This window comes from Cottoperca gobio, unplaced genomic scaffold, assembly GCF_900634415.1.
Source record: "Cottoperca gobio unplaced genomic scaffold, fCotGob3.1 fCotGob3_200arrow_ctg1, whole genome shotgun sequence".
Classification (NCBI taxonomy): domain Eukaryota; kingdom Metazoa; phylum Chordata; class Actinopteri; order Perciformes; family Bovichtidae; genus Cottoperca; species Cottoperca gobio.
In genome coordinates, this window is record NW_021166839.1 from 334,006 (window position 1) to 353,118 (window position 19,113).

General features: G+C 42.8%; 1 protein-coding gene across 16 annotated transcripts in view; it reads left to right on the forward strand.

Moving 5' to 3' along the window:
• The window catches only part of ttn.1 (titin, tandem duplicate 1), a 221,661-nt gene that overhangs the window by 21,051 nt on the left and 181,497 nt on the right, over positions 1–19,113 (forward strand). For all 16 annotated transcript variants that reach the window (XM_029426576.1, XM_029426565.1, XM_029426579.1 and 13 more), the window contains 19 exons: positions 230–394; positions 733–901; positions 1,325–3,021; positions 3,738–4,016; positions 4,696–4,962; positions 5,119–5,391; positions 5,913–6,176; positions 6,821–7,081; positions 7,632–7,892; positions 8,494–8,757; positions 8,833–9,093; positions 10,006–10,266; positions 10,462–10,722; positions 12,218–12,359; positions 12,452–12,620; positions 13,488–13,719; positions 14,187–14,471; positions 14,853–14,972; positions 15,086–15,274. In XM_029426576.1, coding sequence (XP_029282436.1) covers positions 230–394; positions 733–901; positions 1,325–3,021; positions 3,738–4,016; positions 4,696–4,962; positions 5,119–5,391; positions 5,913–6,176; positions 6,821–7,081; positions 7,632–7,892; positions 8,494–8,757; positions 8,833–9,093; positions 10,006–10,266; positions 10,462–10,722; positions 12,218–12,359; positions 12,452–12,620; positions 13,488–13,719; positions 14,187–14,471; positions 14,853–14,972; positions 15,086–15,274 — 5,820 coding nt within the window. The remainder of the gene's footprint in view (positions 1–229; positions 395–732; positions 902–1,324; positions 3,022–3,737; positions 4,017–4,695; positions 4,963–5,118; positions 5,392–5,912; positions 6,177–6,820; positions 7,082–7,631; positions 7,893–8,493; positions 8,758–8,832; positions 9,094–10,005; positions 10,267–10,461; positions 10,723–12,217; positions 12,360–12,451; positions 12,621–13,487; positions 13,720–14,186; positions 14,472–14,852; positions 14,973–15,085; positions 15,275–19,113) is intronic.

A 19,113-nucleotide genomic window follows, 5' to 3' on the forward strand; every position in this document is an offset into this window, starting at 1 on the left:
TAAATATTTTGTGAAAACACCAATAGCCCTAGCTTTCTGTGTTTTATTGGAGTTTCGAAACAATGGCAAAGCACCGAGTAAAAGATATATAAATCTTCATGAAGGTGTTCTTGAATAATATTACTTGGCCTCAGAGAAGTTATAAACTTTATCTTGTTGTACTTGTACAATAAAGATTTTTTGTGCTGTTGGCCTCACAATAACATAAATGCATTCATTGCCTGCTCAGGACAACAAGTGGTGAGCGACTACACCCACAAGATCGTGGTTAAAGAGGACGGGACCCAGTCCCTGATCATCGTGCCGGCCCTGCCACACGACTCTGGAGAGTGGACCGTGGTGGCTCAGAACCGAGCCGGACGCTCCAACATCTCCGTCACCCTCACTGTCGATGGTAAGACCGCAGGCAGCTGGACTCAACTCTGTTAGAGACGATGTTAATGAACATTTACAGCATTTAGTCAATTAGTCATAATAATCTCACACTATTGGGATGATGGATTAATCGTTAACGTAATCTTTCCTCCAGAAATGTCTTTAAATAGAAGATTTGCTGCTTGTCTATGTTTTATATCATATTAAAGTGAAAAAACAGGACATTTAATGACATCACATTGGACTTTCAGAAACTGCAACGTTTTTCACTATTTTCTGACGTTTTATACACCAAACCATTAAAGTAGAAAATAATCTGCTGGTTGACTTAAAGGTTTCAATTTCTTCTTCTTTCAGCTAAAGAAACGCTGGTGCGTCCCCAGTTCACAGAGAAGCTGAAGAACCTCAGTGTGAAGCAGGGCACGCTGGTGGAGCTGGCAGTTAAAGCCATTGGAAACCCTCTACCGGATATCGTCTGGCTGAAAAACAGTGACATTATCTCACCACACAAGCACCCAAACATCCGGTAGGTTTCATGGAAGCTGTATTATCAGTATTTATTTATTTATTGGCTCTCTGTAAAACTGAGCTGACCGTAAACAGCACTTATTTTGTATTTATATTTAGGTACAAAAGATGTTCAGATTTTTAGAATGATAGATGAATAAGAAATGTACAAAAACTAATTTTAAAAATATTTCTACATGCTTTTTCGAAAATGTTTCACATACTTTTTCACACATTTTTCAAAAACCTTTGGGACATTTTTCATTAATTTTCCTGACAATGTTTGTAATTTTTTCTAGAACGGCATTGATTAGTTGATTGACAGAAAAATAATCACCAACCATTTTGATAATCGATAAATCCTTTAGTAATCCTTAAGTAATTTTTTCATGCAAAGTTGTAAGAAATGCAGTTTGTCTGATACTCATAATCCATCTTCCAGGGTTGAAGGGACCAGAGGAGAAGCCAAATTCCAGATTCCCTCAGCAGCCGGCGCAGACAGTGCCTGGTACACGGCCACAGCCATCAACAAGGCTGGCAGAGACACCACCCGCTGCAGAGTCAACGTGGAGGTGGACTACGTAGAGCCCGAACCAGAGAGGAAGCTCATCATTCCCAAAGGAACATACAAGGCCAAGGAGATTGCCGCTCCTGAGTTGGAGCCGCTTCATATGCGATACGGACAGGATCAGTGGGAAGAGGGCGACCTCTACGACAAAGAGAAGCAGCAAAAGCCACAGTTTAAGAAGAAGCTGACCTCCATTCGGATGAAGCGCTTCGGCCTGGCTCACTTTGAGTGCAGGCTGACTCCCATCGGTGACCCCACCATGGTGGTGGAGTGGCTGCATGACGGGAAACCCCTGGAAGCCGCCAACAGGCTGCGCATGGTCAACGAGTTTGGCTACTGCAGTCTCGACTATGAAGCTGCGTACGCCAGAGACAGCGGCGTCGTCACCTGCAGAGCCACAAACAAGTACGGGGTCGACCAGACGTCGGCCACGCTGATGGTCAAGGACGAGAAGGGCCTTGTTGAGGAAACGCAGCTTCCTGAAGGCAGGAAGGGCGTACACAGGATGGACGAGATGGAGCGCCTGGCTCACGAGGGAGGACCTGCAGGAGTCACCACTGATGATGAATTTGAAAAGACCAAACCGGAGATCGTGCTTCTTCCTGAACCCGCCAGAGTTAAGGAGGGCGACACGGCTCGCTTCCGCTGCAGAGTCACCGGGTACCCGTCACCAAAGGTCAACTGGTACCTCAACGGGCAACTCATCCGCAAGAGCAAGAGATACAGGCTACGGTATGACGGCATTTACTACCTGGAGATCACTGACATTAAATCTTATGATTCAGGAGAGGTCAAAGTGGTGGCGGAGAACAACCTGGGCTCAGCCGGGCACACAGTGAAGCTGGAGATCCTAGAGAAGGAGGACTTCAGGACTCACCTGCGCCGTGCCCCCGAGGGGAAGGCCGCCGAGGCCGCACCCGAACCTGGCAAAACCACGTTTGAAGTGGTGAAAACTGAGAAACCCGTAGACGATTCGCAGCTGAAAGAGGTGGTGAAGCTGAAGAAGGCCCAGAGGATCGTGCATGAGAAAGCCACAGAGGAGTCGGACGAGCTGCGAGGGAAGTTCAAGCGCAGGACAGAGGAAGGATATTACGAGTCCATCACTGCCGTGGAGCTCAAGTCACGCAAGAAGGACGAGTCCTACGAGGGACTGCTGAGGAAGACAAAGGAGGATCTGCTCCACCGTGCAAAGGCTCAGGAGGAGGCAGCGAAGAAGGAGGAGGAGGAGCGCCGCAAGGTGACAGCGAAGCCTCTGAAACCTGAACGGGTGAAGCTCTCCGCCAGCATGGAAGCTCCCAAGATCCTGGAGCGCATCACCAGCCAGACGGTCGCACAGGGCGACGAGGTCAAGTTCAGAGTCCGGGTCGTCGGCAGGCCGGAACCGGAGTGCCAGTGGTTCAAGAATGGCGTGCAGCTGGAGAAGACCGAGCGTGTGAACTGGTACTGGCCCGAGGATCATGTGTGTGAGCTGGTGATCAGAGACGTGCGGGCAGAGGATTCTGCCAGCGTCATGGTGAAGGCTACGAGCGCTGCTGGAGAGACTTCCAGCCACGCTTTCCTTCTGGTGCAAGGTAACACTGCAGTTTACATGAAGTTCTGCATTTAATTTATTCATATTTCAAGACCATAAACACAAACATACGATAACAATAAAACACACGGCTTGGCACATTTAACTAATAGATATCATGAAACTTCCCCAGTTCATTACTCACATTAACACAATTATCTTTTATATTACAAGTTTTCTGAAATGTGATGTTTAAATATGTAAATGAGGCATTGTGTAATGTGACTGTTGGTGAATTTAGGAGAAATCTACACACACAAACAGACAAAGTTCTGATGTTTTCTTTACACTAGTCTGACTGAAGATGTGTTATGGAAGATAAATATTGACCAGGAAAAAGCATGTTTTTGCAAAAATGTATCCAAACATAGAGCAGTTTAAATAATACCTTGAAAAATACCTTTCTCTATAATTCATTATTCTTACATTTAAACTAATTATGATATTTGTCTCACTGGCCATTACAAAGGTTTCTATCAGCACTTTATATCATATCTAAATTACTTTTATATATTTAATATTAGAAATTCTGCAGTCTTTACTTTATGTTTTTATACAAACAAATATTTTTCCAATTCAAGCTAATGTTTAAATCCCATATAAATATCACATGATGTCAGATCCTCAGCTCTTTATCTGTTTATGTTTTAACATGTTAGTGTGAGCCAGAAGCATTTGATTTAATTTGAATTGTGCATTTTGTTGTTATTTTTGCAGGAAAGCAGGTGATCAGCTTCACACAGGAGCTGGAGGAGATCAACGCCAAAGAGAAGGACACCATGGCCACCTTCGAGTGTGAGACCAACGAGCCCTTTGTGAAGGTCAAATGGCTGAAGAACAACGAGGAGATCTTCTCCGGAGACAAATACAGGATGCACTCTGACAGAAAGGTCCACTTCCTGTCTGTGCTGACAATCAACATGAAGGATGACGCAGAGTTCACCTGCATGGTGATAGACGACGACGTGAGGACGACGGCCAAGATCAACGTGGAAGGTGGGTTAGCTAACAGCTAGTAAACATTATTCTCCAGAGAGGATGCACATATCAAACTACATTTCTGATTTAAAAAAAACAAACTTCATCTTCAGCCACAATTGAAAAAGTATCTTACAGGTCTTTCAGTCTGCAGGAAATCGAATAAAGTCTGTAGATCGGATCAATAGTAATATCAATAATAAATACAGAAAATTAGCTCAAGTTTACAAAGAACACACGCTGTATCCCTCTGAGCCCCGAGTAGTTTCCTGTCTTAGGTTCCTCCCTGTGCCCACAAGTGTTACCAATATTGGAAAAGTAAAATGCTCCAAATGATCTACAAATTGAACTATTTACATTTTACATGGGTTTGGGGTTAAAGCTGCTTCAGTTCAGTGTAAAATGTCTGTTTTTATGCTGATGATACCATCTTTACCACAAACCAGATTTCTTCTTTTTAGAACCTCCACACATCTTTTGATAATAATTTCTGTTTAGTTTGTGATAAATGATAGAATTTGGGGGATATTTAAAAAAAAAAACATGTTTCTTTTTCTGCGGGTTGTGGCCACCCATTATGAAAGAGAAACAGTGTTGATGCATAATAACCAGATTCAGTAAAGCTGATCTGATGCATTTGCTAAGCGTGGGTATGGTGAACATGGATTTCCGTGACATCCATCTGTGTGATCCACAGGAGCTCCTCTGGAGATACTGAAGCAGCTGGAGAGCACCGAGGTCCCTGAGACTTACTCCGGAGAGTTTGAGTGCGTGGTGTCCCGCGAGGACGCTGAAGGCAGCTGGTTCTTTGGAGAGAAGCCGCTCTCTGCCAGCAGTAAATACGTCATGTCCTTCCGCCGTGGAAGACACACCCTGTCTGTCAAAGACGTGAAGAAGGGGGACCAGGGAAAATACTCCTTCAAAGTGGGCGAGTTCAAGACCAGCGCCTCCCTGAAGATGAAACGTGAGTATTGGACGTCACTTTGAGTTTCTTACTGTTGTTTCTAGCTCGGCCCGACAATCCTTCCAAAATGTCTTCCAAAGAAAGACATTTCATTTCGTGTCTGTATGTCTCAGTTTTAGTTTACGATAATAACGCTGGTATTGTCTGTATTGTCAGTGCGTCCGGTGACGCTGATGCAGCCTCTGGCTGACCTGACGGTGTGTGAGGGCGACATCGCTCAGCTGGAGGTGAAGTTCTCGCAGGAGAACGTGGAGGGAGGCTGGATGAAGAATGGACAGCCAGTCACAACCTCCAGCCGTCTGCATGTTGTTATCGACAAACAGGTCCACAAACTGCTGATCGAAGACACCATCAAGGACGATTATGGGATGTACTCCTTTGTGGTTCCTGATCACGCCATCTCCACCTCCGCAAAGCTCGTCATTCAGAGTAAGATGCCGTTTTTCTGCAGCATGTAGTACTCCAAAATAAAATGTTATAAAATAAAGATTTTAAGGCTGTAAGAAAATATTGAACAAAAAGTTTCTCAAACTATTGTGATAATTTATCCATCGTTACTTTTTCATGCAGAAATGTATTTAAATGCTGTTTTCTGCCCCAAATATTCTGTTTTATTTTATATTAAAGTGAATATCTTTTATTTATTATAATTTTTCACTATTTTCTGACATTTTATAAATCAAACCATTAGAATAATTAGAAGAATAATAATCCATACTGAAAACAATCTTTACTCTCTAATCACGCTTTTTTTTAACCCAGATTTCATGCACATGCTGGTGTGTTCTTTATACTATGAGCTTTCCTAAAATATACAGCATCACAGTGTATTGAATGTTACACTGTATCTGTATTATATATATATATATATATATATATATATATATATATATATATATATATATATATATATATAACTCCAGTCCTGACTATTTCCTCCTGTATTGCAGCGATCGGCGTGTTGGTCCCGCTGAAGGACACAAGTGCTATTGAAGGCACCAAAGCCGTTCTGGAGACCAAGATCTCTGCACAGGACGTCCGCTCCGTCAAATGGTACCATAACGACAAGCTGCTGATGGCCAGCGACCGCGTCCAGATGGTGTCAAAGGGCGCCAAGCAGCGCCTGGTGTTCAACCGCACCTTCGCGTCCGACGAGGGACGCTACAAGCTGGTGGTGGGTCGAGCCGACACCAGCTGCAAATTCTCTGTGCAGAGTAAGTTCAACCAGGAGACACACAGATGGTTTTATACTTATTTATATTATTATTTGTATTATCATGTTAGAGGAATATTTAAGTATGAGACCTACAGGCAAAAACATGTTTATCTTCCAAATACGTAAAAGAAAAGATCAACACTCACATCCAGAGTTAATGTTTCTATCTTTGTGTGTGTAGATTTAAACTCACAACAGCTACATTACATAATGCCTCATTTACATATTTAAACATGAACACTTGTAATATAAACAGTAATTGTGTTAATGTAAGTAATGAAGTGGGGAAGTTTCATGGGTATGTCTGAAAAAAGGCCTTAATTGGTATTAAAATATCTTAAATTAAAGTCCTAAATGCTGAGACATGGGAAGAAAGATTTTATGAATCCGACATTAACAATTAATAATTTACCAAAAGCCTCTCGAATTAATATCACGCAGATCAGGTTAGCGGAGAAATTGCACATAAAATTGTACTTTAATTTAATTCTGAGAGGCATTAAACAAGAATATATGAAAAAGTATGTAAGTATATATAATATATATAAAGTATATATAATATATATAAAGTATATATTATATATGTAAAGTACATATAAAGTATATAAGGTATTTATAACATATATAACTTGCGTCCCTCAGCCGTGCAGATTGTGAAGCCCATACAGGACAAGGAGTGCTCGGAGTCGCAGAACGTCACGTTCGAGGTGGAGATTTCTCACCCGGGCATCGACGCCTTCTGGACCTTCAAGCGGCTGCCGCTCAAAGCCGGCGCCAAGTACAAGATGGTGTCCAAGAACAAGCAGCACACGCTGACCATCATGAATGCCATGAAAGACGAGGAGGGCGAGTACATGTTCGCCGCCGGAGAGAGGATGTGCAGCGCCTCGCTCACCGTGTCAGGTGAGACGTGCACATTGTTCTGCCTCGCACGGGTTCCGGTTCGAATGTTGTTGTTATTATATTTATGCAGAACCACGTCCAACAGCTGCTGGCAGAGTTTATATAATAACATATATATTATAATATTATAATAACTCTCACTGGCAGATGGGGAGACAAAGGTCCAAACAGAGAGGAGATATTTATAAATATATATAAATATTCCCCTCAAACAAAACCGCCTGTTTGCTATCCTGGTCCAAAATGGTGGAACGACCTCCCCATTGATGTCAGGTCAGCAGACTCACGTGTTTCACTGCAGCTCGACGAATGAAAGAATAAAACAGTTCTTTGTATGTTGCACTTACATTCGTTTGGTTTATTTGTAGCTAATAGTTGAATTCATATTCTATTGTTTTATGTATGGTACAGCTCCATACAGTTCCAAAAACGTTGGTGTGAACTTCCAAAAATGCATTATTTTAATAAACTAATCACAGATTAATGTGTTGTGAATCTAAACGGTTACTTTCTCTTCTGCAATGCTACATTAACTGCTTCCTGTCACCAGGGGGCGCCATCAAGAAGCCGCTGCACGACCTCATGGTGGCCGACTCGCAGACGGCGGTGCTGGAATGCGAGGTGGCCAACCCGTCCGCGGAGGGGAAGTGGCTGAAAGACGGGAACGCTGTGGACTTCAACGAGAACACGCTGAGCGAGTTGAACGGCGCCGTCAGACGTCTCGTCATCGGCATCACCAAAGCCACCGACGTGGGCGAGTACACGTACCAGGTGGCCACGTCCAGGACATCGGCCACCCTGAAGGTGGAGGGTAGGTTTACACGACATATTAATATATATATAGTTTATTTAAGTTTATAATGATGATAATAGTAGAAGTAGAAACACTGTAAAAGTCTTCATTCAAAATGTTACTTCAGTAAAAGTACAAAAGTATTACCATAGAAATATAATAAAAGTATCAAAAGTAAAAGTCCTCATCTGCTAAATAATATACATGATATTATTGTATTATAATAGACAGAGACATACACACGTATATAAAAAGACAACAATACTCATCCTTAAAAAAGATAAAAGCAAAGATTACATAATTCATGACAGTTTAAAGACAAAGGAATACAAACGTTGATAAAAAAAGTAGTTTATAGTTGTAGTTATAAACGTTTACTGATTACAGAAAAGGGCTGCACTGTAACTTTAGACTCATATATTCATATTTAATCATATTTGTATATGTACATTTGCACCCTGACTGTACATGTTTATATTTATTATGGACATTATTTAATGTAATTATTATTGTTATCAAAGGTTAATCTCATTTTAGTAAAGTCCTCTTCAGACTCTGCTGATGGAGTTAGTAATGGAGTCATCTCATATGTGTATTTTGACTTCCTGTGTGTTTGCAGCTGTTAAGATCAAGAAGACGCTGAAGAACCTGAACGTGGTGCAGACTCAGGAAGCCGCCTTCAGCCTGGAGCTGACGCACAAGGACGTGAGGGGAGCGCAGTGGATCAAGAACGGTGTGGAGATCCTGCCCAGCGACAAGTATGACATCACCATCGAAGGCACTGTGCACACGCTGAGAATCAAGAACTGCAGCGCGCACGACGAGTCCGTGTATTCCTTTAAGCTGGGGAAGCTGTCGGCTAGCGCCCGGCTCAACGTGGAAGGTAAGTGAGCGTTTAAGAGAAGCGCAGCTCCAAAGATTACAGAGGTTACAGAAAGTGTCAAATATTCTCCTGCAGGCATCAAGATCCTGAAGAAGCCCAAGGACGTGACGTCTCTGCTGGGGGCGACCGCCGTGTTTGAGCTGGGCCTCTCCGAGGACGACATCCCCGTGAGATGGATGTTCAACAGCATGGAGCTGCGGCCCAGCGAGAGCTACAGGATGCTGTCTGAGAAGAAGAACCACAAGCTGATCGTCCAGGACATGGACAACAGCAAGCAGGGGGAGTACACCGCCGTGGTAGGCCACCTGACCTGCAGCGTGCACCTCACCGTCGAGTGTAAGTGTTCGCTGAGCCCTGCTAGTTGGATCTGCTCCGAAATGTGTTGTGTTCTTCCTCAATCTCTGATGCACCATCACACCAAGTTTCATGAAGATCTGAAGTGTTTCTGAAAATCTGCAGACATCAAGCAACAGTAACTTTAGTATTCAGATAATAACTTTAAAGTTTATTTATTATCAAACCCAACGTTACAAAGTGCTTTACAATGATGATTAGATTGTCAGGAATAAAGTATATAATATACTATAACATATATATATATAAAGTATATAAGAAGGTTTAGAAAGATTTAGGTCTGATTTAAACTCCACTTCTTTTGATAGAAATGTTTTCTGACATTTTTAAATGTCTGACTTTGTAAATGCGTAATGCGTCTTTTAGAGTGTTAGTTGTGAAACAAATACTCAACTAAAATAGCTAAATAAATACGGGAGCGTATTTATGGACAGCTCAATATCCTCTTATGGCATATATATACATATAACTGGTTCAAATGTTTAGTATTGAAATCTCCTCCAGCTACATGGAATCATGCTCAAACCTGCAGACAGTGTTCTTCAGATTCTTATCCTTCAAACTGCATTTTAAACGTCGGTCTCTTTTTATTATTGAACTGTGAAGAAAATACCAATGTTTATATCAAGAGACAAATAAATACTCTAAACTGGTGCTTACAGTACGTTAGTGCATGACTGTAAAACTCAAATACATAAAATAGGGTACATTTTTCCCTTCCTTAGGTTCAGCGGGGAACTGTATAAAGTTGGACAATAGCTTACTGTATTTATACATATTCTTAAAACGGTAACGCAGGTCATCTTTATATAACAGAACAACACATTCTGTACTGACGCTTGTTATCGCATGAAGCATCCTAAAATATTTGCTGCCTGGTATTTCCCCCCGCAGCCCTGCGCGTCACCAAACCCCTGAAGAGCGTGCAGGTCCCTGAGACGCAGGTGGCCACGTTCGAGTGTGAGGTGTCTCACTTCAACGTGCCGTCCACGTGGCTGAAGGACGGCGTGGAGATCGAGATGAGCGAGAAGTTCAGGATCGTCGTTCAGGGGAAACTGCACCAGCTGAAGATCACGAACACCAGCAGGAACGACTCCGCAGAGTACACCTTCGTCTGCGGGAACGACCGCGTCTCTGCAACGCTCACCGTTAGCCGTAAGCTGTTAGCTTAAGGAGCACTGTCTGAAAGTTACCGTCATGTTATTATACCTAATCACTCATATTTTGTACTTATTTATTATCTCTTATCTCAGTCGTGCCTTGTTTATTCTTCATGTTTTTAATACAACACCTGAGGCTATCTTCACTTTTCTTACGCTTGCATGATGTATTGGTTTTGTTGTTCTCCAGCCATTCTCATCTCAACGATGCTGCAGAACCTGAACACTCAGGAGAAAGATACAGTGACGTTTGAGGTGAACGTCAACTACGAGGATGTCACGTACAAATGGCTGAAGAACGGCGTGGAGATCCGCTCCACGGACAGATGCCAGGCACGCTGCAAGCAGCTCATGCACACGCTGAGCATCAGGAACGTTCACTTCGGAGACAGCGCCGAGTACAGCTTCACGGCCGGCTCTGCACTCACCACGGCCAAACTCTACGTGGAGTGTAAGACTTATTATTTTATTTGTTTTTAACTTTTAGCTCTGGTTTGGTCTCCACCAGCTCCTGATAAAAGTTTCTGCTGCACTTTCTTCACCAGTTAATCTCTAACTGGTCTGCTGGGAGTTCACAGCAGGGGCATTTTAGTCTTAGTCCAAATGCTTATTCATTTTAGTCACATTTTGGTTTTATTTATATTTTAGTTTTCATCACATTTTAATTTTAGTCACATTTTTGTCATTTTTAAAAGGCATAGTTTCAGTCCACGAAAAGTCATTACTTACTACATTAGTTTGGTTAACTTCCAGACAAAGCGAAATACTGAACTCCAAATTTCTCCCGAAGGCACAGCCATGAGTGTGTGAGTGTGTGTGAAATGTTGACATGTAGTGTAACTAGAAAGGTATTATATTAATGCAAGTCCATTTATAAGTTACCAAATCCAGCCGAAGCGGAAAAGTGTCTTTCACTGGCTGCGCCAACGCCCAGCACGCTTTCACAATAAAAGAGATGCTACTGGCTACCATTTGATCCGGCCCTCGAGGTAATTCATAAACACACGCAAGAAATCAACTAGAAAAACCCCCAAAAAGATCTAGACAGCAATAGACTGACTGTGTTTCTTGGCAAGGTCAGGGTCCTTGAACACAACACGTGGGCAAGTCATGTCAAACTTCAATATTAAACGAGACTGTTGACATCAGTGAACGCAGTGTGGCGAGTGTAAAAAAGAGAAAGGTGGATGCGGAATGTCGCACTTTCCAGGAGAAATGGACGAACGATGATTTCTTTGTGGAAGTAAAAGGCCAGTGTGCCTAGTTTGTGCGGACGCGCTTGCGGTGATGAAAAATAATCTTGAGCGTCATTACAGCACAAAACATGCCGAACTGCACGAGCAGAGTTTGGCCCAACAAGCAGCTCTCTGCAGAGCGGAACATACAAACATGGACAGATAGAGAGGTAGACCCCCACACCAAGAACAGACTGTTCACCACTACTGTGCAGTTATCACTGCCATGTGCAATACTCACTTTATTTATATCGACCACTTGGTACTTATATTTTTATTCTATTTAATTATTGTTTACTGCCTTTTTACTTCATATGTTCTTCTGCTGTGACGAGATATATGTCCCCGTTGTGGGACTAATAAAGGATTTCTGAATAAACAGAAGATACAGGATACAAAAGTTGCCTTTTTGCATTTAGCATAAAAGAAAAGTGAAATGAACGGGCTGCGTCTTAAAACAATGTGCAGAGGTTATGAGTTCAATAATTAGTACGACCCTCGAAGGATGTTGTGAAAATAAAATGGCCTTTGACATGAAAAAGGTTCCCCCCCCTGGTTTAGCTGATGCAGATGTTAAAATACTGCCAAATCATTTTAATTTCTGATTTCTCCAGAAAAAAAAATGGAGTTCATTATTACCTGTGACTGAATATAAATGTTTGTTTTTACTCGACCGTCTGATTAATTTCCCTGTCTTTTGTCCCGCTGCAGCCCGCGTGGTCGAATTCACCAAACAGCTGAAAGACCTGAAGATCACGGAGAAGAAGAGAGCGACTTTCGAGTGTGAAGTTTCTGAGCCCAACATTCAGGTGATGTGGATGAAGGACGGTCAGGAGCTGGAGATGTCCGACAGGTAATTTACTAAAGATACCCACATCTAGAAAACTATTAAGGGAAGAAAATGTCGTTATTGACGTTCTACGTGACTTTCTGTTTCTCCTGCAGATATAAAATGACCTCTGATAAATTTGTGCACCATCTGATCCTGCCGTCGGTCCGCCTGTCTGACGCCGGGGAATACACCGCCGTGGCCGGGTCCAGCATGTCCAAGGGAACACTGGGAGTCCTGGGCCGGGACATCAAGATCTCCGAGCCCGCCAGCAGGGACATCACTGTGAGTTCATGCTATATTAATAATAATAAAAACTGTATCTCTAGCACCTTTCATTCAAGAAACGCAGCCTAAAGTGCTTTACACATAAAACCACGGAAAATAAGATGAAATAAAAACAAGATAGTAAAATAAATAAATAATATAAGATGGCAAATAAAAGCCACTGAGTAAAAATAATAACAATAATATTATCTATATACAAATGCTTTGGCATTGTCTTTTAACTTTGCAATAATTATAGTGTTTCTTTTCTGTGACAATAAAATTAAGATTCAAATCAAAAATATTTTTTCCCACAATTTCTCGCCATATATTTAGATTTTAACCACAGAACTGCAGATATAGCTGCCGTTTTGTTTAATGTTCATTAGTTTATGTGGTAGAAGATAGATAGAAAGTTCACTATCTTTGGAGAGACAAAACAAACTGATCTTTGACATCATCCTGGATTCTATTTTTAAATACCATTACACCATCAGTTCTGCCACATGGATGGATTTGTACTATGTTGTTTATCCTGTACACACGACATCTATTGCACGTCTGTCCGTCCTGGGAGAGGGATCCCTCCTCAGTTGCTCTCCCTGAGGTTTCTTCCATTTTTCCCCCTTTAATTGTGGGGTTTCTTTTAGGAAGTTTTTCCTTGTGTGGTGCGAGGGTCTAAGGACAGAGGGTGTTGTATGTACAGTCTGTAAACACTGAAACAAATGTGTAATTTGTGATATTGGGCTATATAGATCAATTTGATTTGATCTGCTGAAAATAAAATGTCCTGCAGATGTTTTTCCAGATAAACAGGAGCAGATTTTGAAGAATTCCTGAACTCAGTTCTCAGTATTAAACCCTACCATTGGTCTGTTCTTGCAGGTTGTTGAGAAACAAAGAGCGACCTTTGAGTATGAGGTGAACGAGGACGACGTGGATGGCCGCTGGATGAGGAACGGAGTGGAGATCCAGGTCTCGGTGGAGGAGAGGTTCAATTACGCCACCATCAGGAAGCTGCACCGCCTCACCATCTCAGAGACATACAGGAGCGATGCCGGCGAGTACACCTTCATCGCCGGCAAGAACAGGAGCACCATGAATCTTCATGTTAGACGTAAGAGACCATGAACCTTCATATTAGACGTTAGAGACCATGAACCTTCATGTCAGACGTAAGAGACCATGAACCTTCATGTCAGACGTAAGAGACCATGAACCTTCATGTCAGACGTAAGAGACCATGAACCTTCATGTCAGACGTAAGAGACCATGAACCTTCATGTCAGACGTAAGAGACCATGAACCTTCATGTTAGACGTTAGAGACCATGAACCTTCATGTCAGACGTAAGAGACCATGAACCTTCATGTCAGACGTAAGAGACCATGAACCTTCATGTCAGACGTAAGAGACCATGAACCTTCATGTTAGATGTTAGAGACCATGAACCTTCATGTTGGTTGTTAGAGACCATGAACCTTCATGTTAGATGTTAGAGACCATGAACCTTCATGTTGGTTGTTAGAGACCATGAACCTTCATGTCAGATGTTGTGGTGAAACCTCCGTGCTGTGTGTTTAGTGCCGGAGCCTCCTCAGATCGTCCGGCAGATGCAGCCACAGAAGGCAACGTCAGGTCGATCGGTGCGCTTCTCGGTGCAGGTGAGCGGCCTCCCGATGCCTCAGGTGTCCTGGTACAAAAACTCCCAGGCGCTGTCCACCGGCTACAAATGCAAGTTCCTCCACGACGAAGACGAGCACACGCTGATGCTGCTCGAAGTCTTCCCCGAAGACGCTGCCGTCTACAGCTGCGAGGCCAAGAACGACTACGGAGAGGCGACGAGCTCCGCCGCTCTCACTGTGGAAGGTACGTCCTTTACACTTCCTACAAAGCGTAGTTTGGAGGAAACATCTACAAGAGAATGTTTCTTCATATTTCATCCTGACAGTATAAATATATCTCAGCAGAAACAGCTGATCATGTGACTAAATGTTCGTCAAAACTTATTCTGCAAAGGAGATTTAATTCAGCATCAACGCTTTATACACAAAGGACAAAACATTTGAGACGGTTTTATAGAATTTTGCTGTTTCCATACAGCTTTTCTAATGCGATGCTTCAAAATGTCCAGAAAATATGTTGATGGTAACACATCTAGTGGTGTGAAAAACAGAAATTCAACACACTGGACAATCAAATAATGTTTAGTATTTAAACTTGATGGATAATCATGTTTTTGTCTTCCAGTTCCTGAGGTGGTTGAAGCCGTGTCCCAGGTGTCTGTTCCTGTCCTCGGCTCCCCCCTGAGGGACATCCTGGTCGCAGAGGGACAGCCTGCCCAGTTCCAGTGCACTGTCTCTGGGGAAGGTAGGGAGAAAGAAGAAAGAAATATTGTCCAGAACTTCAGATATGTTGACCATAAATCCTCTGAATATTAGTCGTGTTACATCAGGCAGTCCTGACTGTAAATGTGTCTCCAGATGTGCAGGTTTCCTGGTTCTGTGGCGACAGAGAGATCAGGCAGTCAGCCATATTCAAGATGTCTCATTATGGTGAGACCTGCCAGCTCGACATTTCCAAAGCTCTCCCCAACCACGAGGGGGAGTACTCATGTGTCGCCACAAATTCAGCAGGAATGGTCACATGTGCTGCGACTCTGAACATCGACGGTGAGTAATTCAGACGTTCACGTGCCAACGACGTTCAGATCAAAGTGTCAGACCACAACATGTGCTTCGATAGTCAAACTAAGATCTTTTCCGCTGGCATGTTTTTAACTTTCTCAGTTATTTATGTTTCTCTGGGTTAATATATTGAAACTTTCTCCAGCCTTCTGATGATTTAATCCATGAAAACTTCAAACCAGCAGAAACTGTTTTTGGACATTGATATTCCCACAGTGGCTGAATGGATTCTTTTCATTCTTTTGCATTTTGAAGTGCGAGTATAGCCCTTACCAATCTCTTACAGTGTTTATATCAGGAGGTTGTTGAGCCCATTTGTAACTTGGATGCTCTGATTTTCAGCTCTAAATCAGTCATGTAGCTCCACTAAGGCAATAAAGAAAAATGCTCTTAAAATCAGATTTCATTTAGAAACTGAATCTGAAATTCTCTGTTAGCCCTGTTAGCTAACGGAGGCGCTAGTTGTCAAGAACTAATGAGCAAGGTATAATATAATATTTAGATTTAATTATAATGATTATGGGCTCATAACGATCAGAATATTAATCTGTAACTACAAGGTTTCACACTCACTCAAATATATACGTAAGCATATTTTGGCACAAAAAAAAACATTTATTGAGCTACTAGAAGGATGCATGTTTCATCAGAGTGATTTTCATCTGCTGCTGGTCGCACAAAGATTTCAGACAACACACTGCAAGTGGAGAAAACTGCTTGCCTAGCTTAGTCAAAAGAGAAACGATTCTTCTTCCCTTGTACCGGAAATATTGATCTTCTGACAGCAAACAAGACCGTGTCTGTTGATAAAGGTTATTCAACAATATTAATGGTCTGACACAAATTCTGAACCATTGATCGATTCATTTTATTCAAGAATATAAAAAATAACTATAGGATGTGGGCACCATGTACACATTTTCAGAAATTGTCAAGGATTTCTTCAAATGACTTCAAGACCCGAACATGGAGATATAACTTATTGTCAACTATCAACCATTGTAAGCTCTGAGTTTCATGTTTTTTCAATCACACTTTTATCTTTGAGTGACTTGAGTAAAGCAGAATCGTCTGCATAGAGGAGATCACATCAACAAGCTAATATTAAATAATTCACATAGAGCAGAAAAAAAGAGGCTCTAGGACACTTTCCTGGGGAACTCCACAATTGTTTTTGAACTGGAAAGTAAATAATTAAAATCCACCAACACTGTGTTTTTTTTTGTTTTTTTAACAAAGACTAGAATCACAGCCAGAGGCTTTAATTAATTAGTATTGTATTTGTGTGCTTCTATCGTCTTTATCTCTGCAGACATGTCAACAACATCTTTGTGCAACCAGCTCAGCCTTCAGAAAGTATTTTTGTTTTGTTTTGATGATGGTTGTTCCTGTGAGCATGCAGGACAAATATATTTATGATTAGCTTCTGTTTCCTGACATCCTCACTTTGAGCACAGGTTATAATCTTCAGGTTTATCTTATCACGAGATGCATGACCGACTTCTCTTCCTTCACCAAGTGCTCATATTTCATGAATCTTTATTTCAGAGGAATGCAGCATGCTGAAATCAGTGCTGAACTTTGGAAACTTTCTAGCTCCCCGAGTTCCTCAGACATAATCTATAGCTTTATTTAAATTTTAACTTGGCTCAAGCTTGCATGATTGACGGTGGAAAGCAGCCACTGTCTGTCACTCCCTCACTGATCATGACTGATCTCAACGCTCCTCTCCACCTGCACTCCAGAAACACCTGAAGAAGAATGATGATGTGTTGACCTAATTCTTCTACTCTTTCTTACTGCCCAGATGAAAAAGCCTTAGCTAGTGTGAGGAACACCGGGGCAGAGAGTTTCACACAAAGTGTTGACTTTACGGAGAGGTTCTCTGAGAGCTCCTCCGTGTCTTGGAGGACGGTTGAGATTCAGATGGAGAGTGTGAGCTCGGTGGAGATGAGCTCAGAGAGCAGCTTTGATATCTCAGCCAGCCCCAAACTGCTGATGGAAATGAGCGACGTCCAGGTGAAAAGTGGCGAGATGGCCGAATTCAGCTGCTCGTTTAAGGGGCAGCCCTTCACCGGGGTGGAGTGGGATCATAACGGCCACAGTGTGGCGGACAAGGAGCGGGTGAGGAGCTCTCAGAGTGGCGGATTGTTGTCCCTGGTCATCCAGGGGGTTGGTGTGGCGGACCAGGGCGTGTACTGCTGCACCGCCACAAACCAACACGGCCAGAACAGCTCCTCCGCCCAGCTCACTGTTGAAGGTGGTTAATCTTTCTTCTTTTATCATCTGGTCCATCCAAACTCCCCACCTGCTCCTCCTGCTGCGTCCCCGCCTCATTCTTTAATATTTCCTCTTAGCCTGTAGCTAGAGATGCCCCGATCACGCTTTCATGGTAATCGTCTATGAGCCATATCGCCCGATACCGGTCGTTTTGTTGTTGTTTTCTTATAGCAGCTGGCACCCTCACAAAAACATTATTTACTTTGTTATTGTCATCTATAGTGGCATAAAAATACACAATTCAATGTTTGTACTGTAAGCTGCTTAGGCCTCGTGTTAGGAAGTTAAACAGCTCATAATTCCCTCCAATATCTATTCTCCTTCAAACAACTGGATTCTTTCAATTTTCTCATCAAAAACTACCTTTTACAAGATTACATTTGAACACATCAGGATAACGTTTTCATTTATCATTTTCATTTTTACTGAATAGAGCTTGAATGCATCCTAATGTAACTCAATGCGACCTCCGTTAGCGTTAGCTCGGTTGTTTAGCCAAGCAGGACTGTGCTGCCAACAGGCTGCTAACGGCTAACTGCTAACATTAGCTAGCTCTTCTGCAGATTTAAACACTGATTTGTTGTTTACTATGTCGAATTATCAGGGAGATAAAGGGGCGCATAAACAGTGAGTTTACTAAATAAAGAAGCTCAAATAGTTAATCCTGTTGGTTGCATTAATGCCGATCTCTCGGGGCATCCCTACCTCTAACCCGTCAGGATGTAATAAAATAACTCCCTCTGTAGTTTATTCTCTTCCTGTTGTTTCCAGCTTTACCTGCTAACCTCATCCATCCATCCTACTAACCCTTTAGCGTTTGGAGCCTGATACACTCTGACCCCTAATGACTCTCCCTAACTTTATTCTCACCCAGCTAAAGAAGCAAATCTCAAAGCAGAAACCCCAATTCCTACTGATTCTGTGCGTAAAGTGTCTCAGACAGACAGGGAGGCCACTAGAGACTCCCCTGACCAAGATAAGCAGGAGGAGGCGGTGAAGCCGGGAGATTCTCCTCCGTCTTCCCAGAGACCGTACAGCCTCCTCCGCCATCTGCATTTCCCCGACGTCCTGCCTCACGACAAGCGAGGCCAACGCCTCTCCAGCTACCCCGACTTCCTCATCAAACTCCCCCCTGAGCTGCTGGCCAGAAGCTCAGATGGCGCCTCCTTGTGTTGCGTTATGAAGGGGCTTCCCGCGCCGTTTGTCATTTGGCTTTACAAGCGGTTGAATGTTGAGGATTCTGTGTCTTACTCTCTGAAACATGACGGCCCCCTGTGCTGTGTAAATGTAAACAGTGTGGGACCCGGACAAGGGGGCTATTACACTTGCAAAACTGTCAGCTCAGCCGGGGATGCTGAGTGCAGCACAGTGATGAAAGGTTGGCATCTGCATGCTTTTGGTCCTTCTGCTCGCTCGGCCAGTCTCTGGCCCAACACTCATTCACACTGCTTTCCCACACAGTGCAGAGGCACACTACTTCACAAGGTGACAGGAGACGTCGCTCTTTGTGTCCTGCTTTACTGACTAAATAAGTGAAAGGGACA